Source organism: Miniopterus schreibersii (assembly GCF_964146895.1).
Source record: "Miniopterus schreibersii genome assembly, contig: HAP1_SCAFFOLD_98, whole genome shotgun sequence".
NCBI lineage: Eukaryota > Metazoa > Chordata > Mammalia > Chiroptera > Miniopteridae > Miniopterus > Miniopterus schreibersii.
In genome coordinates this window covers 173,276-194,851 of record NW_027669802.1, presented here as the reverse complement: position 1 = coordinate 194,851, position 21,576 = coordinate 173,276, and the positions used below count along the sequence as shown (strand labels likewise).

At 52.5% G+C, this 21,576-nt stretch overlaps 1 protein-coding gene across 1 annotated transcript in view; it reads right to left on the bottom strand.

Annotated features, from left to right (window-relative positions):
- Positions 1-20,927, bottom strand: part of LOC308552042 (protein Daple-like) — a gene marked incomplete at both ends in the record, with an annotated part of 65,168 nt that extends 44,241 nt beyond the window's left edge. The window contains 10 exon segments of the mRNA XM_081163008.1: positions 5,582-5,740; positions 6,054-6,135; positions 6,856-7,040; positions 7,473-7,613; positions 8,852-8,935; positions 9,739-9,797; positions 14,474-14,543; positions 17,539-17,647; positions 19,884-19,984; positions 20,745-20,927. Of these exon segments, the coding sequence (XP_081019134.1) occupies positions 5,582-5,740; positions 6,054-6,135; positions 6,856-7,040; positions 7,473-7,613; positions 8,852-8,935; positions 9,739-9,797; positions 14,474-14,543; positions 17,539-17,647; positions 19,884-19,984; positions 20,745-20,927 (1,173 nt within the window).
- Between the last annotated feature and the right edge of the window lie 649 nt (positions 20,928-21,576).

Below are 21,576 nucleotides of genomic sequence, written 5' to 3'. Positions count from 1 at the left end.
GAGCCCACATGGGTAAGAAGCCCCAACTACTTGGCGAAGTGAGCTGGAGCATATAGAGGGGCTCCAAGCAAGGAGAAGGCCCAGCTCTCCCACTTTGGCCACTGCCCCCAGCATTCTCAACTTGTGCTCCAGCCAGTCTACCCACCAGTACTCACACCAACCACCATACTCTCAGGCCCTGAGCTCCTATAGCACAGCCTGCCCCTTTATCCTTACAACCAACTCCTACTCAGCCTTTAAAACCCAGCCAGAGTTGCTCCCTCTGCGACTCCACTCTGTCCCACCCACTGAGTCAGATGCTTGGGCTCCCAGAGTGCCCACTATGAGGCAACACTGAGCGGGCCTGACCACCACCACCCCCAGGCTAGTCCCACAGGGAAGGACTATTCCACTTCTGTTCTTGTGGGCCTCCCAGAAGTATTCAATGACACTGTCAGCTGAATCACACCATGAGGAGCAATCAGAGGTGGCATGTGAGTTGGGCCTTGGAGGATCTGGAGGCAGGCAGGGATGGACAAGTGTCTAGAAGCAGAATGCAACATGGAACAAAATGATTTATAGCCCGGCCGGGCGCGGCTCAGTGGTTGAGCGTCGACCTGGGATCCAGGCGATCGGGGTTCTATTCCCGGTCAGGGCACATGCCCAGGGTTGTGGGCTGGATCGATGACTCTCTCATCATTGATGTTTCTCTCTCTCTCCCTCTCCTTTCCTCTCTCTGAAATCAATATATATTTAAAAAAAAATGTATAGCTACTATTCAAATATGTCTGTTTTCTGGTGGCATCAATCTTCACCATGTATTGAGCAACAGAAACATCTAAACTTGGTTTGCAAACCCCACCACCTCAGAATTGAGAGACTAGACCCCCAAGAAGCCTGCCTGAGTCCTAAAGCTGGCAAGGATCTCAGCTGCAGGAGGGAGGAGCCACACCTTGGCAGCTGCCCACAGCCACCGCCTCCCAAGGGCCTGACCCCAACTGAACCAGATGCTAGGTTTGACCCAGCCCAGCGAACAGCTGAGGGACTACATTTAGGAAGTCACAGGCCAGGCCTGACAGTTGGTTCCTGAGTGGCCCAGAGCTCTCATGGTGACTGGGAGTGAGGACTAGGAACGTGGGTTGATGGGCTCTGACTCCTGGGCGTGCCACGTGCATGGTTAGCTGTGGGACCTGAAGCAAGTGCAGGTCCCTGGACTGTGGATCCCTCCTTCCCACTATGGACATGAAAACGGGGCTGATGTGTGAAGATATGACGCAACAATGCACGTGAAATGCCCCGCGCTCGGTGCCTGAGGCCCAGCAAACAGGCGGGTTGCCCATCACCATCACTTCCTGTTCCTATAAGACACCGAGCAACCACCTACCAAGCAACAGACAGACCCTCGTTTTCCAGGGGGAGGTCAAAGAAACAACTGTCTCCTCACCACGCCCTAGGCCGCAGCACCCAGGGATGTCCAAGGTGTCCAGGGCAACCGAAAGCCAGCCCAAGGGTGTCCTCAGAGGAGGGAGATCCCCCTCACTAAGCTCCACCTGCTCACCGGGTTTGCTGCCATGCAAACGTGGGTCTGTGAAGGACCAGGGCGGAAATCCTTCTGGCTTTTCAGGTTGTGAGTCTGTTACAACTACTCAACTCTACGGGTGTAGCAAAAGCAGCCAGGCAGTTTGTGGACAAGTGGGCGTGGCTGCGTTCCAATAGACCTTTACTCATAAGAACTGGCGGGGGCCGGGTTTCACCCCTGGACTGACTGTGCAGCTCAGCCATCCCTGAGCTAGACACGTGCTGGCACCGAGAACTCGAACTCAAGGCCAGGAATACACTCTCTCTCTTCAAGGAGCTCCTGGTGTGCGTAGGGACAGGGAGGAAGATACATCATGACAATGCCATGTGGTGACCATGCCTGAAGATAATGGGTGAACAGGAAGCCTGAAGGAGGAGGCTGGGGCATGCAGCCTGCAGAGTTTCACACACTTGCCCCCAGCTGGCCTTGCACTGGGGGGGTGCGCGTGTGGAGGAGGCCTCAGTGGGCACCAGGACACCCGACGGGAGCTCGGTGCAGCTGGAGCGGAGTGCCACTGGGGACCAGAGGCGGGTGAGTGCCAGACAAGGGCAGAGTGTGGAGTTTACCTAAGAGCACTAGAGAAGGGCCTGCGGAGCTTAGCAAGGCTGCTCCGGTGTGAACAAGAGGAGACAGAGGCATAGTGGCCAGTCCGGGTATTTGTGGGGCCCCTGCACTAGCGATACTAAGGCTCCCAGGCAGGCACTGGGCCAATCTGAGCAGAGGACCCGAGTCCAGCGCTGCAGCCACTCTCACTCTCCCAACACCTGCCTCGGGCCAGGGGCATGCTGGGAGATGGGGAGGTGGGCTCTGCAGGTGGGGAGCACCTGGACCCATGGGTGGCACAGGGAGAAAGAAGAACGAAGGTTCACTGGCTCCGGATTAAGTTCCTGGGTGGGTGGGTGGTGACTGCAGCTTAGCAACAGCTCGGCAGGTTTGGGGGAGGGTGACCGTGCATTTGGACTGCTGACCTTGGGGGGAGGGGTCCAGGCCACACAGAGGGTGGGCAAGGGAGGCTGGAAGCGCTCACTGGACGTGAGCCCCAATCCTCAAGCCTGGCTGTGGTTGAATGGCGGGGGGTGCGGAAAGCAAGGGAGGGCGGGGAAATGCAGGAAGCAGTGGTATCCTGTCCTCCCAACAGGGTCGGAGGGGGACTGATTTAGCTGGGGAGGGACTGGGCAGAATGGGGACGGTTTTGTTTTGTTTCAATTAAGGGTAGGGATGCCTTGGAAATCTTAAGGATGGGATTGAAATCAACAAATATATCTTGAGCACCTTCTATTGAAGATGACAGAGAAGGGTTTAGCTGTTGGATCCCCTGGGTGCAGTGCGTGACTATGCCTTGGCTGGAGGGTGAGTGGAGCTGGGACCCCATCTCCCAGGGCCAGATGGGCAGGAAGGCCAAGCCCAGAGCACATCTTCCCTCCCAAACTTGGGCACTGAGGGGGATTTATTAAGAGTGTGTGACCATTTGCTGGCCAGTGTAGTTCAGTGTTCCAGCTTCGGTCTGTGCACCAGAGGGTCTTGGGTTCAATTCCCAGTCAAAGACACATGCCTGGGTTGCAGGTTCTATCCCCAGTCAGGGCACATGTGGGAGGCAGCCAATTGATGTGTCTCTCTCACATTGATGTTTCTCTCTCTCCCACCCCACCCCCTTCCTCTCTCTCTAAAAATCAATGGAAAAAATATTCTCACTGCTCAGGGGTGGATTGACAACAACAAAAAAGTGTGTGACCACCGTACCCCAGGCCCCATCAATAACCCAGCTCCTAGCTGCCTTGCCAACAACCCGCCCAGCCCCTCCCTGCACGGATCGAATCCAGGGGCCCGTCTCTGTGGACAGGGATTTGCCAGGATAAACTCACTAGAAATGATACCTAAGCTCCCACCTAAGCCACACGATACCAGGTGCGAGGTGCTCAGAGACACCTAGACCACCACTCCTTTCATAGATGGGGACAAGGCTTGTCCAACACCCAGCAAGTGGGGTGACAGCTGGGACTGTGCCCGGCTAAGTCACCGCCTCTGGAAGCAAGCACTCCCCAGGAAACTGTAACTGTTCCAGAGGGGTCAAGACAAAGCCCCACTGGCCCTCACCCTGCTCAGGACACCCCTGGCACCTGCACGTCTGCCCTTTGCTCTCGCGAATTTCAGCCAATGACAAAACATGGGACGAGAGGACCCTTCCAGGCGATCTCTCTCTGCCTGTGTCCTCCACTTACTGCCCTGGCAGCAGAGGTGGGACAGCTGTTTGCAGAGGGAAGTCAGGGACCGTCCTGTGCACCCCACTTCCCACTGTGCCTAGGGTCGCCCAGGCCGGGTCGCTCGCTGCTCTGGTTATTGTTTTAACCTTATGTAAACCAGACTAGGAGCCACACAGAAGCTGCCTGAAGTTTAAGAACAAAACAAGGGAATCTGATCTCATTTTTCTAACCAAAATTAACCTTGCCATGGCCCTGAATCCCAAGTTCTTTTCCTCCCACGTGGTATCGACACCCAATCCCTTTCATGTGTTTCTCAGTGGCGACCCTGGGCAGGCTCTTGAGCAGGTACCCCGGCCATCTGTGGCTCCCCTGGGACCTGGAGGAGGGCCCCTGCGTGGTGGGTGTCCACAGATGTGAGCCAGCGTGACTGACAATCGTGCTCGCTCTCTGCTCTGCTGCCTGTCACAGGGACACTGTCACCATTCCCAAGGAGACAAAACCTCATAGCTTTTCCCTTTCCTGATCTCCAGGCTGCAAGGCTTTTCATTGCTGAGAGGGGTTTTTACTTGACTTGTGTGGTGACTACCACGTGCCTTGCGTACCAGGCCCCAGGGACACAGTTGGAGACCTTGTCCCTGCCCTCAGGGACTCGAGGTTCACACAAGACATCTGGCCAATCAGGGCTGCAGGGAGGGCTGCTGACATCTGCAGGGCTGTGGGGAGCTTGTGCATGGCTGTCTGTGACTCTCCCACCTGTGGCGTTTCCAGCACATGATGTGGGCCATGTCCCAGAACCTGTCTGTGCTGAGATCTGTGCTTTTGTCACCAGCAGGGCCAGGGGACCATTTCCAGGACAAAGCCGAGAGCTGGCCTCCCATTCCCACTCTGCTCGGGCAAGGCGGATTTGGCACAGCACCCAGGGTGCCTTCTCCACAGGGGAAGGGCGAGTGTGTCACTAACATTCCTGGGAGACCAGACACAACTCTGAGTAGGTGGGAGAAACAAGCCCGGACCACAGCCATCCCCAACCCACTGTCACCTGGCCCAGGGACCCCAAAGCCTATGTGCAGCAGGAGAGCATGTTGAGGTCTCGGCCTCCAGCCGCCGGGCAGGGAGGGCAGCCTGTGCTCCCCGGACCTGTGTTCAGGCCCCTCCAAAGCTTCCTGGCTGGCAATGGTGATGATTTCTTCCGATCCAACAGGCCCACTCAGTGAGCTGGCACCCTGACTTCACCCAGCTCACTCACACTGCCTCTACACCCTGGGATCTGAAAAGGGAGCAAAACTCCCAAATCTTTCGAAAGCAGGGTCTGGAACCAGCTGCTGACATGATGCAGTTGGGGTGAGTGGTCAAAGTGTCAAGTAACCTAGCCTGGGTCTCGGTCTCTGTCCCCCCTCAGCCCTGACACCCTCCCCTGAAGGGACCCAGACCTTGCTGGCAGAGCAGGGTAACCACTGAGAGCTTAACATGGGGCTTGCCGAACACCAGGTATTTCACTGTAAGAGCCTCATGAAGTAGTACAGTTATCTCTCTTTTATAGATGAGGAAACAGTCCTGCCAAGGTTTAGCCACAGAAATTGCAAGAAGTCTTAGAAAAATAATTTGTGAATAGACAGATCGTCCCTGGGTCATGAAGCAGGAGAAGGAAAATCCTAAAAGAACCAGGGCCCTTCGACCATGCTCCCTACCCCGTTCCTCCCACTAATAGGGGGAGGCCCTCAGGGGTCCCACAGACAGGCTGAGTACAGGGAAGGGTCAGCTGGAGAGGCGCTGGCTCCCCTTCCCTGGTCCAGGACAGGGATCCCAGGCGGCTGGGGCTCACCTCCATGCGGGCCTGGTAGAAGTCCGCATCTTTCAGCTTCCCCTGGAGGTGTACAAGCTGTGTCTCTCGCCTCCCCACGAGGCGCCCCCTCTTCCTCAGCGAATGCAGCTCACTCAGGTGGGCACCAGCAGACTGGGCGCTGGCGGCAAGCTGGAAGATCTGGAAGGTGGGCAAAGGCAAGGGTCCTCACTCAGGGTAACACTGGGGAGGGAAAGGGCCAAGTCTCTGCAATCCCAAGAGAAGCCAGTTCCTGGTGGCCAAGGAGCTCCAGCTGCAGGCCGCTGCATGGGGGCCCCCATGCTGTCACTAAAACACATCACCCCCACAGCAGCTCTCAGGACACCTGGCTCTCAGGCAGGTTTGCATTGAGCAGGAAGGAAACAGGTCCCGAGGTTACACTCCTGGACCTTGGGCCACGTCACTGGGGTGTCCCAGCCCCCACCCTCTCCACACACAACAGGCTCCCGCTCACCTCCTGCCTGAGGTGCTGCAGCTCCAGCACCAGCTGACCCACCTCATGCCTGGTGGCCACCAGCTGCTCTGTTTTCTGTTCCCTGAGGGCGATTCAGAGGACGCTTGGTGAGGGCTTCCTTAGAAGCACCCAGAAAGCCCACTATCTTGGGAGACCACAGAGGGAAGGAAAGTGGACCTGGCTAATGTGGTGAGGAGAGAGCTTGTGGGGCTCAAAAAAGCTCCTGACTCAAATGTCATTTTTAAGTTTTCAATGCCTGCTCTCAGACTACACACATCAGACACTGAGTTTTCCTGTGAGGGTGCAGGGCAGGTCAGGAGTCCCCAGGAGCCACTGTGCCCCTCCACCAGGCAGGCAGTGAGGCCCACTGGCAGGGAGGTAATGGTTGGCAGCCCCCCAAGACGACAGGCCAGGTCACATCATCAGCTGCAGGAAAGGGGAACAGGCTCACCAGAAGGGGCGAGACACTTCCCCCTCCAGCCAAGGACACACATACCAGTGTGTGGCCACTGGAGCCCCACTCAGGGCCTGAGGGCAAACAGCAGGCTGCCTCTCTAAGCCTGTAATGTCTGGACTGGCAGGACCCCTAAATCCCCAGCAGATCCCCTCCTGTGCTGCACGGGGTGGGAGCTGACTCGTCCCCGGTCAAACAGGGACTGAGCTTGGAGGAGGGCCCAGCGACTCTGGGCTCAAGACAGAGCTCTCTTGTCCGCTGCACCGCATGGCAGTGACCCACATGTGCTAGAAACGTGCTGGTGACACACACAGAAGAGCAGACACGCTGGGGCATTGGAGGACTCACAGTTTCTGGCTGACGTGGCAAACCCTGGCCTTGGTGACAGCCAGTTCCAGGGCCAGGTGGTGCCCATGCTCGCTGGACAGGACACTGGTTGGGCCGGGTGTGGACTCAGCACTGGAGGCCTGGAGGGGGCAGGGCAGCTGCTGTGCCTGGAGGTGGTCCCGCTCCCGAGTCAGGTCCACGATTATCTGCAGCAGGGCAGAGAGGGGGTCTTAGTGCGTGCTCCTGTGCCCGGCACAGTGCCCGCTCTAGAACTTGGTGAAAAATGACCAAAAGAGAGTGAAAGAGAAGATGGCAGCCAACACCCGACACTGCAAAACCAGGAGGGAGGCAGGAGAACAGTGCTGAAACTTTTTAAAAAGCGATGACATATTTAGTGAGACAGAAAGAGGCATGAATGAAGCAGGGTCCCCAAGTTCAACTTCTACCCTGATGCAGGTGATTCAGAGGTAACTGTGCACTGTAGGGAGAGTCCTGTCCCTGTGGAACGTCGGTCAGGGGTTGGGGTGGTGTGCGGGATTGAGAGGGAGAGTGAGGGTGAGGAGAGTGGCCCATAACTAGGACCCCAGGCCCCTCTCCCCACCTGTCCCACCAGGCTGCTGGGCCCCCTGCAAACACACCTCCCTGTATTCATCTCGCTCATCTACGAGCCTCTTCACGTGAGACAGCATGTTATTCGAGGAGGCCTCCAGCTCCTCCCGGGACACGTCTGGAACCTCCAACATCTTCAGGTCCAGCACGTTCTTCTGGTGTTGGGTCACCTGAGGGTACACATGGGACGGTGCTGCAGCGGCTGGGCAGGGAGCAGCTGCGAGGGGCCAGGAGCACCTACCTCCCAAGGGCAGCCCTGAATTTCATCATCACTCAGGACTCTTTGGGCTGCATTCCAACCCCCTTTTATTACAAATATCCTGCTGGCTGAGCAGAAAAGACAATGAGTGGCAGACCTAGTCCCCAGGTACATACATTTTCAAAACATGTGGACACACCAGGGAAATCAAAAGGCAGAATGGTTCTTAGGCTGACAGGGGGCCACTTGCCCACATGAATGGCTAAGTGTATTTACCGCAATGCTGACTTTCCCCTAGACTACAGCAAGCTGCATCCATCTCCTGCTCCAGTGCTGACTCAGAACCCAGAACCCAGCACCCATGGTGCCTGGCGGCTGGGGACCCATCAGCCCAGCCTGTCCCCGGCACCGGCACAGGGAGCTGTGTTCAGCTGCCCCTGCCAGTCACACACCTGCTCCTATGTGCTCCTGCTCCGGTCTTTTTCACGCCTTTATCTCACCTGTCCAATCAGACTGAAGGCTGAACCTCATCTCCTAAGATACTTAAAACATACAAGGCTGCTTCTGGAAGGGAGGGTGTGGGAGTGTCAGGGAAACCCATTTTCAGGCAGGGGCTTGCCCCACAGGCCCAGTTTCCAGGGAAACCACTTCTCTGATGTTACCACCTCTGCCAAGGTCAATGCAGAGGGGCTGTCCTCACTGCAGAGCCCTCCAGACCCCACCCCAGAAGCAGAGTCCATGGTGACAGCCCTTCTGGGACCTAGTGGTTCCTAACCTCCCAGGTGGTGGCAGCCTGTTTCTCTGCCATGTCACTGACACAGAGCATCTTTCTCTGTGAAGATCAACCATCTGAAGCAGGGTAACATTTGCCACAATATATTTTCAGGGCCAGTAAATCAAATTCGGAGCCCAAACGACTTGACAGTACTTAAAAGTAGTCTGATTCCATATTAGGTAAGAAGAGGAGGCAGTAGACTTGACTGAGATTTTAAAGAATGTTTTAATCTTTACCGCCATTTTATTTTAGCATGCTGATGACTAACCTTCCAAACAGGATCGACATTTCTGTGGTATCTGAAACCTAAACTTAGTAAAATCACCAATGGGTGACGTAGTCTTTAAACTTTTCCCTGGTGGAGAGAGCCTACCTCCTGTCTTCATGGGAGTGGGGTCCAGAGCTGAGCCCCACGAAGCCAGCGACACACCTACCTCCTGAATATGGGCCATGATCCCGGCCTGGGTCTCACTGTCCAGCTCCTGGATCCGGTTTATATACTCCTCTCTCCTCTCACACTGTGGAGGGTAACCCGTGTCAATGGGAGCATTTTGCCAGTGAGGCAACCTCGGTCCAGCGCAGCACAGAGTTTCCAGACCAACTGCCTGCCCAGCCCCTGGCTCCCTCCTTTATATTCCTCCAAGAATGTGTCCTCCCTACCTCCCCTGAGACTGGGGTTTCTCTAGAAGTTGCTCTGAACGCCTACATCTGAATCACCTGGGGTGCTTGTTTATTAAAAAAACCCATCAGGTTGAAGACATAGGGTGGAATGCTAAAATATGCACGTGAAAAGAGCTCTCCAAGAGATTCTTAAACAAGTAAAGATCAAGAACACTGGGTTTAAGCCTGGGAGCGGCAACCTTCTATTTCAAAGTGCTGGGTGGTAAAAGTATCGTGGAGTCTGCGGGTCGTTTGGTGTCAGCTCTACCACTGTGGTGCGAGAGCAGCCAGAGGTAACACATGAAGAAACCAGTGGGACTCTGTTCCCGGGAAAGTTTATTTTCAAAATCAGGGTGGGTCAGATTCGGGCCCCCAGGCTGTGTGTAGATTCTGACCTTTGCTCTAGGTGTCTCTATACTGGGGACAATTTGCTAATGGCACCCTGGGCTGAGGAACCCCCACCTGCTTGTTGCCAAAGGTGCCCTGGTACTAGCATTGACTGCCACCTATTGATTGGTCCCCTCTCTGAGGAAGCCAGCAATGTATCGTGTTGGGCTGAAGGGAGCATCACTCCTACCTCACTAAGGGGGAGCTTTGTCCCCACAAACCCAAACACTAGATGGCTGAAGACAGGCCCCCTCCACCCTTGCCCAAGCCCTACCTGGACAGCACAGCCCAGCACCAACACCAACAAGTTCTTGACTTCCTCCATGCTTCTGCCTAAATCCAAAGAGCAACGTATTTTATTAGGCTTGTCTGTTCATAAAATCTCACTGGTGAGACACCAGTCTGCTGGGGAGCGGGGGGCGGGGGACCAGATAAACTTAAAAAAATCATTTCTCTACCCATGATTTCGACTTGGGTGTACACATTCCGTCTGTTTTCCACGTATTGGTTTGTATATTATTTAAGCCAGATGAGAACTCTGTACATAGCTATCTGTGGTCCTTTTCCACTCAAATCTGTCATTAATATTGTCCCAGGATAACCCATGAACTTCAGCATCAGCATCTCTTTTTAGTGAGTGTGGGAAGCAGCGCCCAGTGGCAGAGGCCTCTCGGCAGGGAACAATGAGCCGACTCTAGAACCAGGCTGCGCACAACTCTGCCTTTCATGGTGCCCACTTCAAACAGACCATCCCCAGGCCTGTCATCCTGCTCCAGCCTCCCCACTCTCACATCTACCCTGCCACGGCCTCCTCCCACTTCTGCGTTTCCATGTTTGGCTGGAATGTTCCAAAGAAAACCCCAGACAACATACAGACATCACTTTTGATGGCCTCACACTTATTTTGTACAAAGGCCACAGACTTACTCAACCAATCCCCTTCCAGAGGCTCAATTTTTCAATGTTTTCATCTAAATGATGCTAAACACCTTAGCGGCTGGCTCATTTTTAAGAAGAAGGAAGAAAATTATTTTTTAAAATATATTTTTAAAGAGAGAGGGAGGGAGAGAGAGAAAAGATGAGCACAGATGTGAGAGCAGAACATCAATCGGCTGCCTCCTGTACGCCCCCTGCTGGAGATAGAGCTGGAAAGCCGGGCATGTGCCCTGACCAGGAATCGACACAGCAACTTTTGGGGGCATGAGATGACACCCATCCAGCTGAGCCACACTGACCAGAGCTTAAAGGCAAGTTTTTAATGCAGATTCTTATTTACTTCTTTAGGAGAAACTCACCCTTTAAGCTTCTCCTACTGCCAAATTGCCCCACAGAAACGCTTTACCATTTTACTGTCTCACAAGCAACAAGCTTATGATAAGTCCCATTTGCCTGGACCCAGACCAACACTGTCTTCCCTCCCCTTTTCAGCTCTGCCAAGCAGCCCAAACATGTCCTCTGTCATCATTTTACACTGTCTATCTGATTATGTGTCTTCGTGTGCTTATGAGAACCAAACACTTGATAAACAGAGTCAGATGCTGGGGCTCTAGACTTGGCTTGGTTAGCAGGAGCAGTGTGACCCCAGGAAGCTGTACTCTGGCCCCCATCCTCAGTTTCCACATCTCTGAAATGGAGACAGCTAGCTTGGGTGATGTGCAGAGGGGGTTGGGGGTTAAAAAAAAAAAAAGTATAGTTTTCTAACTTTCTAATCATATCCTGCTCTATTTGGGAGAGAAGGAAAGTGCCAGAAATGGCATTGTCTTCTTGAAAGACTTACCCACACCCACTCACACTGTGCTAAAATGGCCCAAAGTATTACCAAGGACCCCGGGATGAAAAACACAAACTCGTGCCCCGAGGATTAGTGCTGTGGGTCATTTCGGGTCCCTGGGTGTAAGGTGTGGATGGAGTAACAGGCAGCCTCATCCCAATACCTCCCAAATGAGACATCGCTAAGAACAACCTTCCTGAGATGGAGACACTATGGCTGAGTCTCAGAACTGAGGACTGGGTATTCACTGACCTAAACTGCACCAGCCTGGGGAGGGCGGGAGGAGCGGGAACCGGACCACAGGGTCCCTGTGGACCATCCAGGTTCCACTCTAGCATATTAGGAATATGCTGGATACGGGTAGGTTCTGCAGATCCATCCCCTCCGGTCAAACCCTCGCCTTGCTAAGTCTAGAAACTCCTCAGTGTTAGGAATGGAAAAGCGTCAAACACTCCTATGAATTATTTTTCCTTGAGGCTTTCATTGGGCCTAGGAGGCTCCAATCCATAGTCGTTAATAAATATAATCACCACACTGACTCACTTCTCTATTGGTGCTGAGCTGATGATCAGTCACAATTTCAGTTTTGATAAAAAGAAAAGGAAATGCACACATGAGTGTTAAAAGCCACCAATCAGCCTCACCAACATCTCTCCCAGCTACAGTGCTAGTGCCCAGCCCATATGCCCATGTGATGGTCCCTCCTGCACTATCAGTCCCCTCCCCTAAGCCTTTGGTGGATATTAGAGGTACAGTCCCCTCCAGCCATCACCAGCTCCTCTCCCACAGTGATTCAGCTTTCCCAGGCCAGGAACTTGGCGCTGTAACCAGCAGAGCTGATATAAGGGAGAAAGTGTTTGGAGGGCTCGGATCAGCCAAAAAAGAAGGCAGAGTTCACACAGAAAATCTTTATGTATTCTGTCCAGAGCAGAGGCCGCGAAGCATCTATTATACCATACTTTAGAATAACTTAAACAGCCCTGACGACCCATTTTCCCAGCCACAACTGATGAAAACAGTATTAAAAGTGGAAACAAGTGTTCGCTAGGCCCACTGCTAGTAGCGAGTGTAAGCAAGGAGACTAGAAAACCTGTACATACAGACACACACACAGATACACAGACACACACAGGTACACAGACACACAGACACACACACAGACACACACACATAGACACAAGCTCAAAATTACAGTCTGAGGCTGCTCAATGAAAGAGCAAAGGGTTCTGCTCCCTTAGCACCTGAGTCACATGCAGTGACAACCCTGAGCCATGCATTCATTCATTCATTCATTTAGTTCATTCGTTCACTCACACCCATTAGGCATCAAGAGAAGCTAAATCCCACCCAGAGCACTGTTAGAAAAGCACGGAATTCCTGTTTGCTGAGTTTTGTTAGCAGAGGGGGAAACGGCTTAAAGGTAGAGAATTAATTTTAGAAAAATCTTCATGGACAAAAATTATTCAAAATAAACTTTTGGGCCATAAGCAGGGCACTAGGAGATTCCGCTCTGCCTCCTCCGGGTGGGGCAGCCCTGCGCTTGTTCTCACCAGGCTGCTTGAGTAAAAACATGCGCTTATCACAAACACATCCTGTGATTTTTATCCCTACAGGTTCCTATGAAACTTATAAAAAGAGAGATAAAAGCTGAAGTTCCCTCATTTCTCATGGGAGGCCGATGCCCAATTTCTCTCCAGGATTTTAAGAGTAAGAAAAACTGCTATTTTCATAAATCTACCAGACTGTGGGTTTTGAATAGTTTCAAAACATACAAGAGACTGTCTACAGGGTTTCAGCCAGTGATATTGGCTCAGTGACACAGTTAAGCAGGCAAAGAAAAGAAACAAACCTACTGATAACTCCCTTTCCAAGCACCCATGTCATCTGGGTGCTGGGAGCTTTGTCATAATCAACACAGTCCTCTCAGCTCAGACCAAGGAAATCAACAATGAAAAAAAGCTGAAACCCAGCCAGCATGGCTCAGTGGTGGAGCATCGACCTATGATCCAGACTGCAGTTCCATTCCCGAACAGGGCACATGCCCAGGGGTGTGCAGGAGGCAGCTGATTAATGATTCTCTCATCCTGATGTTTTTCTCTCTCTCCTTCTCCCTTCCTCTCTCTGAAACCAATGAAGATATATTAAAAAAAAAAAAAAAAGGTGAAAAATTCTAAAGGAACCTGGAAGGAGGACATCTAGTCTGCAGTAAGAATCAGGCAGGGTTTCTTAAAGGAATGACCTCTGAGCTGAGACCCAAAGGATGAGGAGAGATCTAGGATGCAGGCGAGCGAGAGCATCCCAGGCACAGGAAACAGTATGTGCAAAGGCCCAGAGGTAAGAGAACGTGGTGTTTGTCCAGGAGCCATGGTGCAGGCAGATGCTCACAATGCGGCAGGGAGGAGATCTGCCGCCCTTTTCAACTCACCAGGGAGCTACCTGACAGGTACAAACTAAGCTCCGACTTTCTAGAAGATGTCCAGGAGCACATTTCATTCAGTCTTTCAGGGTCACAGTGAGTGTGCGAGGCTAGAAATTGGAACCATTGCCCTCTCAGGCCTCAGGGCACAGTGGGAGACATGACAGGATTCATGCTGAGACCCACCACAGACTGAAAGAGCATCACAGGGACCGTGGAAGGGAGATGTGAGCTCCCTCAACAGATTCATGTTTTTTTGGTAATCCTCACCTGAGGATATTTCTCCCATTGCTTTTTCAGAGAGAGTGGAAGGAAGGGAGGGGGGACAGAGAGAGAAACATCGATGTGAGAGTCACACTGGCTGGTTGCCTCCCACATACACCTCAACTGGGGGTAGGAGACAAACCCACAACCGAGGCAGGTGCCCTTACTTGGGAATTGAACTTGTGACCCTTCGGTGTGAGGACTGACACTCCAACCACTGAGCCACACTGGCAGGGCCCTCAACAGAGTCTTACTTTCTTACCAAAGGGCACCCATCCCGTGATGGTGACATTGATTCCACATATACTAAGGAGGAGAGACCCTGGAGAGCCCACCGCAGCAATGGCCTTGCATGCCTCTGCACTTGGACTTGGTCTTAAGGAAGAAGTGTGCTCTTGGCTTCATGCCTCAGGGTAACAAACCCACCCTTTAAAATCGAATCGAAATGATGCCGTGTTTTCACTGTGCTGGCTCCAAGCTGGCAGCTGGAGCTCCGTGTCCAACAGCTGCCCAGAGCCAATGGCACTGCCAAGCACCCCAGAGGCAGCGTTCACTCACCAGACAGCGGGTCCTCGCCGATCACCATGACATCGGGCAATCTCATGAGGATCACCTGCCTGAGAACATCCTACAGAAACAAAGAGGAAAAGGTACCAATGAGAACAGGAAACAAAAATAAAGGACTAAGATGACCGGATGAGCGTGCAGCCACTACACGGCGACTTTAACACACTATAGAAGAGGAAGGTCTACTTAGGATACAAACAAATGTGAAACGTCAAAGCTAACTCACGTCTGTCTCGATCGTAACCAGGTAAGCCTCATGTCTGCTTCTGCACAGAGACCTTGGGGAGAGAAGACACTTTACACGTCAGGGTGGCAGGGGCAGGGGTGAGCATCTGTTTAAAAGATGTCTTTATTTTTATGGTTTGGTTTGCTTGTGCAATTGAAAATACAGAGTGAAAATGAGAGAGATGCTGCTGGGTCTCCATAGCCTGATGACCCAGGATGCTGGCGCCCAGCAGGTCTCTGGTACACGCTATAGATGCGGATACTTCCATCCTGTACAGCAGCGACTTCCCTGGGACACGGATAGGTCACAGCTAATCTGCACCCATCAGAAGGGTAGTGTGGGAAACAAGCTGCCTTCTGGCCCTCACACCAAGGGCCTTTGACAGCGGGGCCAGGCACCAGCCATCAGCCATGCCCATGCCTGGGCGTCTCTGACAAGCCCTCCTTGGAGTGTGCGGGCTCACACCCAGACCCACCACTGCGTTCCCAGAGCGCCTCCAGGGCAGGTTGTCTTTGCTGTCCAGATGGGCCTTGGTTTTTACAAAGCAGAAGATAAAAATCTAATTTTACAGGAGACGAGTAAGGGGGGAGGTTCCAGAGTATTCTTGGCCTTACGAAAGTGGTCACTATAGAAATTCTTCACCAAAAAAGCTCTTCTTAAGCCATTTTAAAAGGTTTCCCACTTTCCTCAGTAGTCACCCTATTGCGTAGCTCACTGCATCTCTGCATTCAGCATCCTGCCAGCGAGCAATGGTGAAGAAAGGGCCGATTACACAGCCGGCCCCGTGGAGCAGCCGAGAACTCTCTCTGGATCATCCGATGAGAATGGCGGCCTGGTACACGCAGGCCGGGGGATGCCAGAGCCTCCAAACAGCTTGTGCATGGACTCTATCCCCCCTCTTACTGTCTTTCTGTGGCTCCTGTCTGCACCAGAACTTGGGGGGAGGGATGCTACACCACGAGGTGCACCTCACCCCAACACAACGGGACCCTCTCCACTTGGTGTTGGAGGTAGTTTAACTTTATTGTCTGGGTTCGCATGTCGCAGCATCAGAGAGGCTGGTGTTTTCCTAAACATGTCTCAGTGGTGAATACCTGGCTTGGACAGAAGTCTGAGCTGTGTAACAGCCTCAGCCCTCCTTCAGGCCTTGGGGAAATTCAACATGAGAAAACTGTCTCTCAAGTGAATGGCTCATGAAGGTATTCCACAGTCCCACCCAGGGCAAAACACGCACCACGAGCAAAATCAGCAAAATCCACTTTCCAGCTGCTCAGTCAGCACAAGGAAGGACTCCTCCCACATGAGCCCTGAGTCCTGGAGGCTCTGCCTCCCTCTTGCCTTCATACACAAGTCAAGCGCTCAGCGCAGCTTCCAGAAGGTCCACGTGTTACCGATGCTTGACCACCCAGAGCCCCGTCTGGTCTTGGCTGCTTTCCCCGACTGCCCCCGTGCAGCTGGAGTTAGGAGTCTTGTCTCTGGCCCTGTCAGCACAGTTTGCCTCCCCTGGCCCTTAGCACACAGCACCAAAAGCACTGACTCACCATGAATGGTGCCTGCAGGCAGGAATCAGGCGCCTTCCATGCCCAGGCCCAAGTTCAGTGGCAACACCACCCCCTTCCCCCAGCTGCCCCCGCCCGTGGCCAGCACAAGGGCAGCACTAGCTGAAACCCAGCAGCCTATAACATGCCGGGTCCTGAGTGTGGCTCCCCTTGGCCAAAAAATGAAGCCACTTCAGCCCCACCGTCCCAGCTCTCCCAGGACCCACCTCGACCCCCAGTGCCTCCTCAGTGCAGCTGGCATTTCTAACTAAAAGGATGGGGCCGGTTGTACGCCTCCTAGAGGTTGCCCAGGGAATCACGGTGCTGTGCTGCCAACAGGCCATGGAATGAACACAGCTGAGCGCTAAGAACAGGTCCCAGGCACAGTCTGGCCCAAGATCTCGGTGGAACCCCAGCGTGAACCTGGGACATGTTATTGAGCACTCAGTGGTTATTGAACCATGTTTCCTGGGGTCCCAGGAACCCACAGAGATGCCCTGGAGGGAGAGGACAGGGCTGAGCAGAAGGCACTAGGGTCCCCCAACCCCCACATCAATCAAAATCATTGAACTTCACCTCAGATCTTAAAAAACTTCATATGGGTGAAAAAGTTTCAGTGCCAAGAAAACCAGGGTCCTGGGGGACAGTTTAGGTCCATATTGCTTCAGTGCTGGCCATATAAACACCATAAACATCAAAGATTTCACCCAACCTTCCCAAGGCCCTTCCCCATCAGGCCCTCCTACCCACTGACTATCTGCTAATGAGGTATGGTGAGCACTGGACAAGTGGACACTCCACACGGTGAACTCTAGAGCTCCTGTGAGCAAGCTCAGGGCTCATCAATTACAGTCCCAAACCCAACATAACCCTTCTGTGCTCCCATATCTCCTTCAACCCCTTGAATTGCTGCTGTACAAAGACTCACTGAGCTGTGGACAAGAACCACATCAGGATGCCCATCCCAGAGGCCATCGCAACCACTCCCAGTGCAATTGGTGCTTGGGGTCACAGTGGTACCTGAGGCTCATCTTTGGGGCTCTGTCAGTACCAGACACTAATGCTCTGTACATCGCTTGAAGAGAATTCCCTGGACAAAGTAAAGCAATCCAACACCCGACCCTTCTCACAATGCAAAAGAACAACATGCAAGTGAAAAAAACAAAACAAGTGTCAGCACGTAGGTGTCTGCCCTTGAACACAATGCCCTCCCGGCTTCCTATGGGGAAATCATGTGAGTGACAGCACTGCCAGGGGCACAGAACTCCTGGGGAACTGAGAGCTGCCCTCACCTTGTAGAAGGTCTTGATATTTCTGACCAGGATGCTCAAGTTCTCAATCCGAAGGTTCGCATTGTTGTTGACGTTCTGGTGGATGGGCTTCTTTCCAGGCCTGGGATCACTGGGGGAAGAAACAGGAGAATGGAAATGGCATCTCCCAGCTTTGCCGCACCTCCCTGCCCGGCGGCAGATAGTCCTCTCCAAGTCTAGGTGGATGTGAGGCTGTAACGAGTGTGGCTCCAGTAAACCTAATTCTGCCACTGCTGTGGACTTGGATGAGCCCCATCACTCCTGCCCCACAACAAGGCCCTCAACCTCCTCAGGCCTTTAATCACAGTCACTGCCATTCCCACTGTTAACAGCACCCACAAACCACCACCAGTGCAGACCCCAAAAGTTACACCGTGTCAAAATCAATAACCTACCCCAAGATATATTTCAAGATTAAAAGGATTAAAAACTGAACATACCAAAATGTATGAACTATCAAGAGAGAAAAGGGGGAAAAAAGGAACATTTTCTGATTTACATCAGTAAAAATCATTAATGTTCCACTTCACATGAGTCCTCTCCTCTGTCACCAGCATGGGTCTCGGGCAGGTCCTGCCTGTGATTTTACATCCCAGGGACACAAGTCACCTGGAAGAACTGGCATCATCAGAACTGGGCACTCTATGGTGCCCAGAGCAGCCTACGAGAAATGCTAACAGTAGCTGATGTGGGAAGCCCCAAAAGTGTCTTTTACTTTCCGCTCCCAGGCAAAAGTCTAGTCTGGTCGTGATGAGACTAGAAATCTGAATCAAGTGACTTATAATTCCACTCATCTGTATACGTGCAGGATATTTCTCAAAATTCTGTCAAAAGAAGGTTTCCTATCTGAAGAGAATGGGCTCAATAGGACCATTTAGCTGCCACATCTCCTGCTTTTCATGACAAAGCCATCCCCCCACGTGACTGTCCCAAGACACAGGCAAGGATATCTAATTCAAATGAGGGCTGTGTTCACGGTTCCATCTGTCCCCAGCCCTGTGATAACGGTGCTGAGAAATTTCATAAAGTGACACATGTGCTTCTTAACATAGCAGAACTTAGAGAACATGCAGGGCTTTTCTGTTTCGTTGTTACTGTCACCTCAGCTTTCCTTTAGGTCAGATGGGACCACCCCAACTGTGCCAGGAGCCAAAGGGCCTCAGCACACACCGGGATGCTGGCTGCACCTAAAACACACTACATGCACCCAGGGTAGGGCCGGGCTCTGACCACCTCTGCTTCCCCCATCAGTTCTGAAGGCAGCAGCTAACTGCAACAACACTGCAAAAGAACCCCAACATTTACTGTGCGAGAGGCCCTTCACTGAATTTAGCCTCAGGCCAAATGTGAACTGGCAATGAACTGGCATTTCTCAAAGGAACGGCCAGCAGGCTTTCCTGATTTACAGGCAAGTGGTAAAAGCTTCAGGAATTCCAAAGGTCAGGGAAGAGCCCGGCCGGGCATGGCTAAGTGGTTGAGCTTCGACCTGGGATCCAGGCGATCGGGTTTCGATTCCCAGTCAGGGCACATGCCCGGGTTGTGGGCTCGATCAATGACTCTCTCATCATTGATGTTTCTATCTATCTCTCTCCTTCTCCTTTCCTCTCTCTGAAATCAATAAGAGATATATTTAAAAAAGAAAAAAAGGTCAGGGAAGAAAGAAACAGTGCCCGGCCTTTGTTCTGCCTCTGCCTGGGTGTAAAAGCTGAATGGAAAGTCTGGGGACACTACTAATGTTCTTAATTAAACAGTCCTGGGCTTGGGTAAGGGCAGGTTGAAGTTTCACTCATCACTGCACCAATGGAATCCAGTAATCTTCAGGGTCTAACAGAATGGGGGGGGGTAACCAGAACTGGAACATCCAGGGGACGACCTCAGGAAAACTCATTTTCGCCAATGGTTTTGGAGCAGTGCTGCCAAAGCTAATAGATATGTCGTTTAGAATCTAATCACAGGCTTCTGAGAGCGAGACCTTAGTCCCTCACAGATGCTCCTGACCCACCAACTCCTCTGTAACCAGACACTGTCTGTTACTCTTCCTGGATCCCCAAAAGGTTTTTGTTTTAATTTCATTGCTTAAACCACATTCAGTACCCGAGTTGGAAGTTAACTGCACCACCTACACCAAGTGTTTGACAGTCCTTCAATTCCAAATTCCCGTCACCAAACAAGCTGCCAGCCTGCTGTCCTGGAGCTCTTCTCGCCCCAAGGAGTGGCAGCAAAGGCACTCGGACTGAGACACCCCTGGGCCAGTGGAAAGACCCTCCCATAGCAACCACAGGTCCCATTTCTACACCCTTAAAGCAACACTTTCGTAGACAACTTACATTTGTAGCATGACCTGGTTCAGAAAGATGCCATCCACCAGTTTCATGTAGAAATTCAAGTTGTTGCAGTTGCCGCTTTGGAATGGGTCCAAAGTTTGAACCTGTGAGGAGGGGTTGGGGAGAAAGGCAGCACAAGTCACCCCGTGCACATCCTAAAGCTCTGCAGACAACCACAGGCCTGTGGGCTGAAGGGGTCCCCCAATGCCCACCCATGCTTCAGTAGGCACAAGGCCCCCCTTTCCCCAGGGCCCCCTCACTTCCTTCTCCAGGCAACAGACAGGAGGCAGCAGGAGGGACACCTTCCTCCCACTTTTCTCCAGCACCCAGAAGGGGAAAAACAAAAGTAAAGGGAACTTTTCAACAAATTTCTCATGTCTCTGATCTATTGGAAGTCACTGTGCCCACCCCAGACTGTACACATTCCCACTCTGAGACCCCCAATCCCACACATCACTGCCATTCAAGGGCTGGTCTTGGGTTCAAAAACTAACTACACGAGGATATTTGGGGAGAGTGAGTCCTATTCCTGGGTGGTCAATCCACAGGGGCCACGGCGACCACATCGACCCTGTCCACTCCTGGACTGGCAGCCCAGCACCCCAGTAGGGACAGGTGTACCCACAGGCCAGGGTTGGGGCACTGAGGGGTCCTGCACAGGGAGCACCGGCTCCAGAGTTGGAAACACCTCCGGACCCCAGGCCACTGTCCGGACCCCAGCTGGGAACACCTGTTAAGACCCCTGAGTCCCCGGACTGCCTGCCACCCGTAGCCCCCACCCCGGCAGGTCAGGTCTGCAGTGACCCGAGGGGGGTGGGAGAGGAGCCCGGGCACCAACACGGGCTGGGAGCCAGGGGCACTCACCCAGGTCACCAGCGGGCTCTGCAGGAAGAGCTCCATGAGCTCTGAGACGGTCACATCCATCCCGAGGCTGCGTCCAGTCGCTGCGCCCACCGGCTCTGTGCACACCTCTGTGCCCACCGGCTCTGCGCCTCGAACTCTAAACAGCTCTGTGCCCCAAATTCTAAACGGCTTTTCACCCCACATTCTAAACCGCTCTTCGCCCCGCATTCTAAACTGCCCTTCACCCCACATTCCAAATGTACAGCGGTTTGGGCCCAATGCCAAGTGCTTTGAAACATGCAAAAATCATGACACTCTCCCTATGAAACTTAAGGCCTATCTGGACACATAAAATATAAAGGTTACATATCTACTTTCTACATGATTATTAATGGAAATTAACCACAGAAACCTAATTTTGTCTATCCCCATTTTTTAAAATTATTTTTTTCCATCAGCCGAATTACAGAAATGTGATCAGTTCCTTTGAAGCAACAATACACTCACTTTATTTTGCTAAGTGTTGCCCAGTATCTCAGCTTGGGAATTCTCCCCATCGGCAGGGAAAGGGGATGCTCCGGTTAGCAGTTCATCCGTCAGGACAGCTAAACTCCACCAGTCAACTGCCTGCAGAACAATGTGATAGAATAGTAACTAATATGTAATTTATAGGAAAGAAAAATGAAAAAAATAAACCTGTATATTTGGAATATGTATTTTTTCCATTGCTTTTCAGAGAGTGGAAGGGAGACACACACACAGAGAGAGAGAGAGAGAGAGAGAGAGAGAGAGAGAGAGAGAGACTGATGTGAGAGAGACACATCAATTGCTCGCCTCCCATAAGGCACCCAGA